We start from the raw sequence: 11,505 nt of genomic DNA, 5'->3' as shown, positions 1-11,505 counted from the left end.
AAAGAACTTATTTGAAAAGTGGTCTTTTATAGAGATTATTTTCTGCTCCTGTATAATAAAATCTGGTAAATTAAAGCTTTCGTAGGTTTAACTTTTGAACCACAGCTATTTTATTATATTTAACTGCTTGACTGCTGCCAAATATACCAGGTACATACAGAAGTTCCATTGATTTCTGGTCAATGCCAATGGAACATAACAGCAAAGGAGTTGAAGCACAGAACCAGAAGTAACGGAAATGTACTGTGCCTGAAGATTTTTTTTGTTTTGTTTTTTTTGTTCTGTGACAAAATTAGCTGCTAACTGCGTGCGTGCTGTTTGTGAACAGGTTGACTAAGTGTGGGAATTAGCTTCATAATACAGGCTGCTAAAATAAAAGACTATATAAATAGTTCACATTTTATTAAAATTTAAACAATTCTGTATAAAGGAAAGAAAATATTCCCATGTGTAATTCTCTTAACATCAGTATAGTAATCTGAATTTTAAATATTGAGAGAAAAGGTTTTATGTAGTGAAGGTGTTCTAAAATCGTATACTTAAACTCATAGTCAAGAAACAGCTGTTGCTTTTGTTTTTTGAGATTAAATGATGCGTTGGTCCAGTGTGTTACCTGCTTTCTTGAAGGGAGAGACTTGTTTTGGTTTAGATTGCATGGATAGTTTTTGAACTTATCTCAGGGGTATTTCTTCTTTGTCTGGACTGATGCTGGTTACACAGCTGGTCTTCTGTAATATGACTTCCCCAGTTCTACATGGGCTAGAATCTTCACGTGATTGAGTAACACCAACTACGCCACACATGTGGATGGTATCTGTACCAATTTGATACTTTATTTGCTCAATAATCTACTTTTCTGGAAGTTATTGCAACACTTAAAGCTACTTTTCTCTCTTTTTTTTTTTTTTTTTTAAATGGAAGAGGGGAAGAAAACCCGAACTCTCATATCACATTTTACTTTATCCCCAAGCAGTGAGTTAAAAAAATAAAATAATACCATGTAGCCATGTCTATTTTAGCTATAAACAGCTACCTAAAATCTATGGTCTAGGTTGAAAATACAGATATTTTAAAGAGAAAATGCTTTATGGTCCGAGTTGTTTTTTTTTGGTGGGGGTGGGTTTTTTTTAGGTTTGGTTTTGGGGGTTTTTTGTTACTATTTTTTTAATAAATAACTTCACTGTTTTCATCCCAACTTCCATTTCTTTTTGTGGCACACAGGATGACAAAATTGAGGAAGTTGCTAATTGCTTTTTTTATTTGTAATAGTGATTTTTAAATAATGCAGTGGACTTGAATGTTACAACTACGTACGAGGTCTGTGGTGGATAGCTCTGTGAAAATGCATACACTAAATGTGACTATAAAATTGAAAAAGCAAAACTGTTACATGAAATCCTTCTCTTTGAAGGAGGATCTTCTACGTCTAAAGAAGCAGATGAGAGTATTCTGTCAAATCTGTCAACACTACCTGACCAATGTAAACACTGCTGTTAAGGAACAGGTTAGTGACTGTTGTTTGTCCTTGTAGTAGTCTAATATTACCCTTTTAAAGCAGTTGAAAGTTCCTCTTGCTAATACTTTTTCCCACATAACACTTATGTGGGAATGTGGTATGTCTTGGATGTTTAGGCTGAATGCCCTTTGAGTGTGAATACATACTGTACTTGTATGCTTGCCCTCCTTTAGGTAATTTAGGTAGGATTTCAGAATCAATTTAAACTTGATTCTTTCTAGTAATTTTAGGCAGCATAAACTCTTATTCAAAGGGGGGTTTTGTTTGTTTATTTAAACAGTGACTGGGCAGGCGCACTGTAGAAGCATTCTGGTTTGTAAGTTAGGTGGGAGAATTCCTTTTCAAAGCTCTTGCTTACCATGTGGTCATGACATCTCCAGTGGAGCTGATTGTGGATTCATAGACTCAGAGCTGGAATGTCTAGGGACAGGTATTTAAAAGAGAGATTTTTTTTTTTTTTTTTTTTTTTAAATTCTATCTTTGAATGCTTTTATGTTCCCACATTTGTACTATGACATATATGTGCCCATCCACTCAGGAGCTGTGAAAACAACTTTCCTCTTCTTGCTGTAAACCTGTGAGGACATATAGGGGCAACTTCTCTGTCTGTTCCCCTTCACCATGATGCTGTATGCAGAATATATTCCTCAGTTCTTCAGAGTCCCAGGATTTTGGGGATCTCTGAATCAGGAGAAAAAGAACGAGTACTTAACATGAGTGTATGTGTTTATACATGCACATGTATGCACTGTAACCTAGGGGATTTTATTGTTGGGAAGTGGTATTTCTTTTTTGTGGTCACCCTTAGGTACAATCACACACTGGTCAATTGTTAACAGTATTGTTTAGAGATATTTGGAGACCATTCTAGCAAATGCTTGGAAGCCTCAACAATGATGTACTGTACTGCTCGGAAAAGATGTGAGCAGTTTTCATTTTACCAGTTTTATAGTCAGTCCCTCATACAGTTGTCCGTTGTGGGGGAGAGTTTTAGCTGGAACTAAGTTCTTGGCTATTTCAGACGTAAAATATGTAGGTATTCAGTCCATGCAAGTAGTGCCTGACATTTCAGGCAGGAGACAGAAGTCCTGGCTTTTTTGAAGAAAAATGCAGGCATGAAGGTTTTTGGGGTGTTTTTTAATTTTTCTTCTGTTTCAAGAAGAATTGAGATGTCATCTTGGGAAATACTTCGAGTTCTGAGGGTAAACAGGGTCAATGGAAAAGGTTAAACTGTAGGGGCCGAGTCTCTTCCAGTCTGTGGTCAAATAGTTCTCTAGCCAGGACACTCACAGGTGTTCCATGTTCTAGTGAAGAGCACAGGTTACTGATAGCTAAAGGTAATAATAACCTGGTTGAGCTTGAAGTTTAAAATCTGGTCCACTGAGTCGCACAACTGCAGCTTTTGAAAATCTTGCTGTAACAAGAACATTCCTGGGACTCAGTAGGCATGTTCTATGTGGAAGAGCTACCTAGTGTCAAAATCACAAGGTGTAGGGTGTGAAAGTGCAAGTAACAAAAATTACTGAAGCTCTGAGTAAGTCTCTTTCTGAGACTTATATAGCCTTTTACTCAGGTGAATGATCTAGAAACTAGAACCGCCTCAGTCACATAGGGTGCAATAGCCGTGGTTCTGCTTTCCTTCTCTAATCTCATGAAAAGGCACAAGGGACTTCAGAGGAGCATATGTGTTTTTGTGACCAGGAAATTAGTAATATTTGCTTTGACGAGTTAGAGAACAGATCTGTTCGTTACAATGGAAGTACTTAAGAGATTAGAGTCAAAGAGATGAGGTGCAGCACTAAGCAGTGTGTTACCTTGGTGTGTCAGTTTGAAGAATGTCAGTCTAGGTACTGATACATTTGAACTTTTCCAGGGAGGTGGAGTACAGACATTTAAATCTGATGTCAGATGCACAAGTTAGCCAGCAAAAGGAAGAGGTGGTTGCTTTTTTGGAAGCAAAACATACTTCAGGATTTAAAGGGATTGAATGACCTTCAGCTGTTAGATGTTTTACAAATGTGATCAAAACAATTTAAAAAAAAAAAAAAAAAAGGAGACTGTACTATGGTTAGCGTCCACAAAGTTCTCTAGTGACCTAATGTAGGCATCAGGCAGAATTTGGGAGTTTCAGGCTCCTCATGTTTTAATCTCACAATGTTTTGATATTTAGTTGGCTTCGTCTGTGCAATATTTTTATTTGGAGACCCAGTCTTCATATAGCAACCTCCTGTAAGAAACTGTGCACACTTCAACTACCAGTTGGCCTGTGTAGTTGTTTAGGACTTAAGTGGCCTGTGTATACCTCTGGGCATTAAGTATTTTATTAAGCAGAAATACATTATTCTAAATAAAATCCAGTTTCCAAGGAAGTATTTACTAAGGTTTCTTTTTAATAGGCTTTCACAATTCTGTGTGATGTGTTGATGATCTTCAGTCATCAGATTATGACAGGAGGACGTGACATGTTGGAGCCACTTGTTTACACTCCTGATTCTTCATTGCAATCTGAACTACTCAGTTTTATTTTAGATCATGTCTTCATTGATCAGGATGATGATAATAATAGTGCAGGTTTGTACAAAACTTATGTTTCCTTTATATTATTTGCCTTCTAACTAATATATTTGTTTGCCTGTGCTTTTTTTGGTGGGGTTTTTGGTGTGGGTTTTTTTTTTTCTTTTTTTTTTTTTTTTTTTTTGGCATTGAGAGAGGTGTGCATGGTCACAGAGGTAGGTTTGTCTTTTAAATGTCAGCAGCTGATGAAAGCATTTTATGTTTTGGGGACATGTCAGATAATCGTGGTAAAGGTTTGGTTTAATAGGCATGAATATATATATGTGTCTGTATCAGGAAAAGAGACTTGTCAGTGGGCAATGAAGTGCACTGCCATCAGAATTGAGATTTGATTTTCTGAATCCTGACCATTAGCCCACATCACTTTATATGTAAATGCTTAAATATGAAGTACTTAAACCCGACAGTTTTCATGGTCTGAACTCTTTCTAGATGGACAGCAGGATGATGAAGCTAGCAAAATTGAAGCATTGCACAAAAGAAGAAATCTACTTGCAGCTTTCTGTAAACTCATTGTATATACTGTGGTGGAAATGAATACAGCTGCAGACATTTTCAAGCAATATATGAAGGTAAATCTGAAGCCTAGTAGTGATACTTCATAAAACTACTAGAATACAGTAGCTGTGGATTTTTTTAAATTATTATTTATTTTTTACCTTACAAGATAACTGATTCAAAATGTGAAGAATTCAAAACTCCAGAGTTGGTAGTTCGTAGGCCTTTAAAAGTTCTTTTTCCGTAAGAAGGGAAACAATGACTGAGATTAGTTTCACAGTTCCAGTGTGTGGGTAGTGGGGAGGGAGGAAGGAAACCTGATAATTATTTTTACGTTGTCTTTAATAGATTTATTTTCTTATCCTGATAGATGCTATATTTTTAATTCAGTTATTAGTTTAGCAGGCCTTTTGAGAATCTTGTCAAAAAGATCAACTCCATGATGTCTAGCCTCATCAAATAATTTCAGCTTAAACTTTGTAGAAGAGGAAAAAAAAAAAAGTTTTGAGTTCTACCCACTGCCTGCCTGCTCCCTCCCTCCCCCTCCCGCAAAGTGATCTTTATATCTGTTTCTATTTTATTTAAATATAAAACCCCCTTCTTGGCTCCTGGGATTCACAGCTGCACAATAATACGAGTTCTCATTTGGGGAACATGATAAAGCTTTGCTCCTTGGTGATTACCTTTAAAAAATTTAAAATTTGGGCAGCCTGCTTTTGTCTGAGTGCCCTACATATATTTTGAATCTCTAAATAACTAATTGGGTCTTTATTGAACCTGAAATACTTAAAGAACTGAACAGGCAGCTGTCTTCATTGGAAAAATAATGGCTATGATGCTATCCATAAGTCCTTCCTTTCAGCAGAGAAAACAGAAAACTCCCCACCAGAGTTACAGGAGTTACTAAAAAGATTAGATTCTAATCTCGTACCCTGAAGGGGTGAACACGTGTCATTAACAAATGTGTCATGGCCTTGAAGATAAATAGGTCATTCTGCCTCTAAAGTGTACTAACGACAAGAACAAAAAGAAGTGGATATACTCTTTCTGATTTGAGGTGTTTTTTACCATTTTTGGAGGTGTTTCAGGGTATCATTTTGATGATGTAATCATGAACATGTTAGGTTTTTTCCTTTTGAAAGTGTTCAAAATTTTTTTTTAAATAGCAAATCCTAGATGTTGTTTTCTGAAGAATTAGTTGTAATGTTTTCAACTAAAATCGAAAGTTAAACTTTTTTTTTATTTTTCCTAGTATTACAATGACTATGGTGATATTATTAAAGAAACGATGAGTAAAACAAGACAGATAGACAAAATCCAGTGTGCTAAAACGCTTATTCTTAGCTTGCAGCAGGTAAGAATGATTTACAATATTTTGATGCATGAAATTCCATACTGTAGATCACGTCCTGTTGTTGTAATAGCTAATGTGAGGTATTAATGAAGAAATTCTTATGGAAGGTAGGGATAAATAGGTCTAAATTGGAACACATTTTCTGCAACTGTCTGAAAAACTGCTAGAAGTCTTCCTGTACTTACCAAATACTGTGCTACAAAAAGTGTATGTGAGAGGCCAATAAACACGAAATGAATGTAACTCTGTGATACCTTCTTAACTCTAAAACAATAGAAACGTGTTGTGAAACTGCTAGTTTACTTATTCATGAACAGATAAACAAGGGAGAACCTGTGGTGGTGGTGTTTTGTGTTTTTGTTTTGTTTTGGGTTTTGTTGTTGTTGTAGTTTGTTTTTTGTTTTGCCTTTTTTTTTTTTCTTTTTAAACTATGCTGAGAAGTAATAGGAAGTTTTAGTAATTTGGTATTTCTTAATGTTTGGAAGGGGCTTCACTCATCTTTGAAATTAAAACATGATTTAATGAGTAAATGAGCTTGTTTGTGTGGAGACCTGATGAATTCAGTCGAGGTCAGAGTCGGATTCATCTGCTCACATGAACCATCTGCATGAATCTTATTTACAGGATCAGAACAATAAAGCCATGTCTCTGCAAATCACTGTAATCCAACATAGATCTCTGCTACTGTTGAAAGGAAAAATGTACTCCAATTCGTTCTCTCTCTCTCCACACCTTTTTTTTTTGACTAGAGGTCATAGGGCCACATAGTGGATATAGATCTAGATACTGATCCTGGCTGAGAACTAATCAGAAAAAGTCCTTAATGAAGCTCCTAAGCTGGTTCATCTGTATGAATATTGCCAATACAAGGGAGGACGAGACCTTTCCTTTTGATACTTCCTTTAAGTAGCTGGTGGAACTGCAACATAAAATATGCAACTAAATACTCCTACATTTTTTGCTGACTTTTCACCAGAGTTCACAAATTTTTGTGATATTGGGTAAATGCTATCCTTATTAGTCTTTTCTGTCTCATGAATAACCAGCCCCTTACATTTTAAAGGGCAGACGGAGGAAGTGAATGTAGTAAGTGCAGTTACGCACGTAACAGGGAGACAGTTACATAATCCTAATATGGCAATAAGAATAGCAACACAAGGGACCCAAGTATTATAAAACAAACAAACAAAACCCCATGTGTGAAGTTAAACATGTAACTAGCATTTTTTCCAGGAAAACTTCTTAAAAAAAAAAAAAAAAAAAAAGAAACTAACCAGAGAAGAAACACTAGAAGTGATAGTGGATAAAGTAGATAACTAAGTTGCAGCTTACACCAACATAAAAGTATGCAACCATGGGCCAAAACGTATCTATAAATGACAAGTTAATGTTCATAGCCCTAGTAAGTCTGGTTTTGGTTTATTCTGTGTTATATGAGAGAGGGAAGGGTGAGTGTGTTAGATGAAATTAGAAAATAACAGAAAAATTGGCTGTTGAAGAGAATTACGGTCAAATTCAGTAGGATGAGAAAAGGATTGATCAAAGAAAAAAAAGATTTTAAAGTTGAGTGTTCGGCTTTGCCAACTATTGATGTATAGTTAAAAGTCTGATCCTCAGTGGCAAAGTTTCTGGTGTCTTTGGCAGCTTCCCTGAAGACATGTTTCCACTTTAGAATTTCTTCATTATACTTGTATTTTGAAAAGATACAAAAAAATGATTAGAAAGTAGTTGTTTAACAAACTGTAATAGTAAAGGCCAGGTGAGAATTTATCCCATTTATTTCTTCTCTGTTAGCGTACGTATCAGGGAATCTTATTAATTTTTAGTATTCTCAACTGTAGAACACCTCATTTAGGGAACTGCTGAAATCTGTCATCCAATGTACTTACGGTTTGACGTGTGCTTGGACAGTGTGCATTTCAAGGATTAACTCTGAAGTGCAGACTCTTCAAGAGTAGCCTTGACTTGGCTTTCCTAAACCTCCATGTTTGTCTTTTGGGGTCGTTGAATTAAGAAAAAAAACCAACTGTAAAACACTTTTTTACTGAAACTTAGCTCTGTGTCGATTGGTCCAAAGTTTGGCATGATCTTTTAATAAATGGAAATCTCCCTTTTCATTTCATACAGCTTTTCAATGAAATGATTCAAGAAAATGGTTATAATTTTGACAGATCATCACCGACATTCAGTGGCATAAAGGAACTTGCTCGACGTTTTGCTTTAACGTTTGGACTGGATCAGTTGAAAACAAGAGAAGCTATTGCGATGTTACACAAGTAATTGTGTGCTTTGTATTACTTCCCTTTTTGTAAACACTTCTTTACTAACATTAAAATACCTTTTCAGTCTTTCAAAATCAGTTTGTTAATACAAAATGCATCAGCACTAGAGACGATTCAGCCCATTTATAAATTAGGAGATGACTGCGGTTTTGTCCCTGAATTAAATCCAAATGTTAAATAATGTTGATGTTCTTCAGCATAGTTGTATAAGCCTGTAAATGATAGCAGTGTTGATGCTGTCATGAAAAAGTATTTTTAACGTCCTAGCTGTAACAGTAAGAACTGATCCACTTCACTGTCAGTGGTGGTCATGTTGGCCTCATGCAGAAAGCTCGAAATGCAAGGTAGAAGCATCGTGACAGAAAGAGTGCGTTCAGATTCAAACTATGAATTGCGTTCACTTTTTTGCCAGAATATGGAAACATTGAATTATTGCTTTCTTGACGTAGAGGAAAGGTGTTCAGTTTTGATAGCTCCCAATGCTTAGAACTTTTTCTTTTGTTTGTGCTTTATGTGACTTAATTTTTAACTTTTTCTTAGGGATGGCATAGAATTTGCTTTTAAGGAGCCTAATCCACAAGGTGAGAGCCACCCACCATTAAATTTGGCATTTCTTGATATTCTGAGTGAGTTCTCCTCCAAACTTCTCAGACAAGACAAAAGAACAGTGTAAGTATTTTCTTAATATTTGTAATGATAACCATAAAAGATATCTGAATAAATATGTATTTATGTGTATTGCATTCACCTAAAGTGGAATCTTCGGCACATCAAGATAATTTTACACTAATGCAGTCAAGTATAATCACAAAGGGTAAACTGTATTTATCCTTCTTATTCTCGTTTTATAGTGGATGAACAGAAATCATATTCTGGATTTGCTGTTGTTAGGCCTTTTTGTTAACTAGATGAGGAGCATTGGGTGTTAATTTCAGTAGTTACTTATCTTGGTATGTTAACATCTTGTTACAGGTATTTTGCATCTTTGTAATTATTTTTTCCATTTAAAGGTATGTTTACTTGGAGAAGTTTATGACCTTTCAGATGTCTCTACGAAGAGAAGATGTGTGGCTTCCTCTCATGTCCTACAGAAACTCTTTATTAGCTGGTGGGGATGATGATACTATGTCAGTGATTAGTGGAATTAGTAGTCGAGGATCTACAGTAAGAAATAAGAAGACAAAGCCAGCAACAGGGAAACGGAAAGTACCTGAAGGTAGAACTTCTCTCATCTTAAAATTTACTAGAGTAGATATTCCTGTAAACTACACGTGTCAATCCCTATTTGTTAGCTTGAGTGAATTTGTATGCTTTAATTTTTTTTTTAAAACAGGATAACTTCTGTGCATGTATATGTCTTAGTGGGAAAACTGTTCATTTGAAGAGTCTGAATAACATAACACTGATTCACAAAAGGAAATAAAGGCACTACGCTATGTTAAGTCACAGAATACAAAAGTATTTTGAATACTTTAGCCAGTGGTTATAGATCCAGGCCTTTTGGGGCACACGTAAGACTTCGTGGCAAAAAGTAAAGACATTGATTCTCAGTAAGCAGAAAGTACATGCATTTAAGTCATGTTTAAACATTCAATTTTAGACTAGTTTGAAAAAATTTACTGATGTCCTATGTTTCCTTCCAGCTGAAGAAAGCAGCAGTAGTGACAGTATGTGGCTGAACAGGGAGCAGACAATGCACACACCAGTCATGATGCAGACACCTCAGCTTACTTCTACAATAATGAGGGAGCCCAAGAGATTGCGACCTGAAGAAAGTTATATGGGTGTCTATCCTATGCAGCCTGAACACCACCAAGCTCCACTCGATTACAAGTACGTAGATGAGTAGGTCTGCTTTGTGTTAGTGTTCATACACAGAACCAGTTCATGTTTAAAATAGAATAATGGTCTTTTTAAGCACGCAAGTAACGTGGATGTTGGCTCAAAGGCAACAGGAAGAAGCCGCGCGACAACAACAGGAGAGGGCAGCGATGAACTACGTCAAGCTGAGAACCAACTTGCAACACGCTATGTGAGTGTGAAATGTTCCTTCAGTGGTTTGGGGGTGGTGGTTATTAAAGGCAGTGTTACTCCTGTATCTTTTAAAAGGGGCACATGTTCTAGTTCTTGAGTAATGTTTTCCTATGTCTTAAAATTTTAAGTTGCCTTAGAAAAGCAGTGGTAAAAGTGCATGGTGATGCCTTTAGCAGAATAGATCTGTTTGGTTTCTTGCTTATTTTTGAACTTAAATTCCAGAAAAATTAAACAGTAGTGAACTTTGTAATAAAGGGAACTAGCTGTTGAACTGAACGCTATCTGTGGCAGATATATATAATTAATGCAACATGTGAAACATCATCTTTATGTATTCCTAACTGCAGAAGCATTTTTAGAACATTAAAAATGAGTTTTAAAATAGGAGTTCAATGTGTGAAGCAGAAAGTTTCTGCTCAGTTTAATTCTACTATTTCTTTCTCTTTTGACTTCTGAGTTGTATGTCTAGAGTTCAGCTGCTTTTTTATTTTAAGAGAAGTATTCCTTTTAAAGAAACTGCTGTCTTCGGCATTTCTGTGATCAATACAGATTTTGTCTGACCTAAACTGACACCAAAGTTGAGAGGAATCCTGTAGTACCGGTTTTGTAGAACTTGCCAACCCAAACACACAAAAACCTTGTCAAGTCCTCAATATTGTGAACGAAGATGAAGACAGTCTAGTGTTTCTTAAATGAATGTTGTCCTTCAGAAGGTCATACATTCTTACTGTAGTGTCATTTACTTCATTGTGGTTCATCACGTGGTCATTTTGACATGCACGCTAATGAAATTATGTTCCAGAGGTAGTTTAGCTGAGGAGGGGAAGGCTAGTTTTAGAAGTTCTCTGCTTTAGTGAAGACTCTGTGGTTCTACAGAAGAAAAGTACAAGTTGTAAACTAATGTAAACTATGTTGTAGTTTACATAGTTGTAAACTATGTCCAGTTGTAAAATGGACATACATATTGAGGAGCTTTACATCTTTCCCCCACTTGTTTTTAATTCTTTAATACCAGTACTTCATGCAACATAGTTTAGGTGGTGTGTTTTTTTGGTTTTGTTTTGGTTTTGGTTTTTTTTTTTTTTTTTAAATATAGTGACACCAGTTAGTATAATTAGAATGACTCCTTACTTTTCTTGTAAGGTCTGATGTTGCATGTAGAAATTGTGAGGAAAGAGGATGAAGGACTGTGTGAGAATGTCTGTCTGAAAATGGATTTATGCATCCACTTTATCGCAAAGACGTTC

The 11,505-nt window shown here is 35.9% G+C and overlaps 1 protein-coding gene across 3 annotated transcripts in view; it reads left to right on the top strand.

The window, feature by feature from the left end:
* STAG2 (stromal antigen 2) overlaps nucleotides 1-11,505 on the top strand; it is a 42,177-nt gene that overhangs the window by 23,819 nt on the left and 6,853 nt on the right. For 2 of the 3 annotated variants that reach the window (XM_009330738.1, XM_009330730.1), the window contains 9 exons: nucleotides 1,412-1,504; nucleotides 3,913-4,087; nucleotides 4,523-4,662; nucleotides 5,841-5,942; nucleotides 8,070-8,218; nucleotides 8,765-8,893; nucleotides 9,235-9,440; nucleotides 9,868-10,057; nucleotides 10,143-10,256. In XM_009330738.1, coding sequence (XP_009329013.1) covers nucleotides 1,412-1,504; nucleotides 3,913-4,087; nucleotides 4,523-4,662; nucleotides 5,841-5,942; nucleotides 8,070-8,218; nucleotides 8,765-8,893; nucleotides 9,235-9,440; nucleotides 9,868-10,057; nucleotides 10,143-10,256 — 1,298 coding nt within the window. The remainder of the gene's footprint in view (nucleotides 1-1,411; nucleotides 1,505-3,912; nucleotides 4,088-4,522; nucleotides 4,663-5,840; nucleotides 5,943-8,069; nucleotides 8,219-8,764; nucleotides 8,894-9,234; nucleotides 9,441-9,867; nucleotides 10,058-10,142; nucleotides 10,257-11,505) is intronic. The other variant, XM_009330746.1, reaches the window with a different exon arrangement.

Source organism: Pygoscelis adeliae, unplaced genomic scaffold (assembly GCF_000699105.1).
Source record: "Pygoscelis adeliae isolate BGI_AS28 unplaced genomic scaffold, ASM69910v1 Scaffold100, whole genome shotgun sequence".
Taxonomy (NCBI): domain Eukaryota; kingdom Metazoa; phylum Chordata; class Aves; order Sphenisciformes; family Spheniscidae; genus Pygoscelis; species Pygoscelis adeliae.
This window is presented reverse-complemented; position numbering and strand designations above follow the sequence as displayed.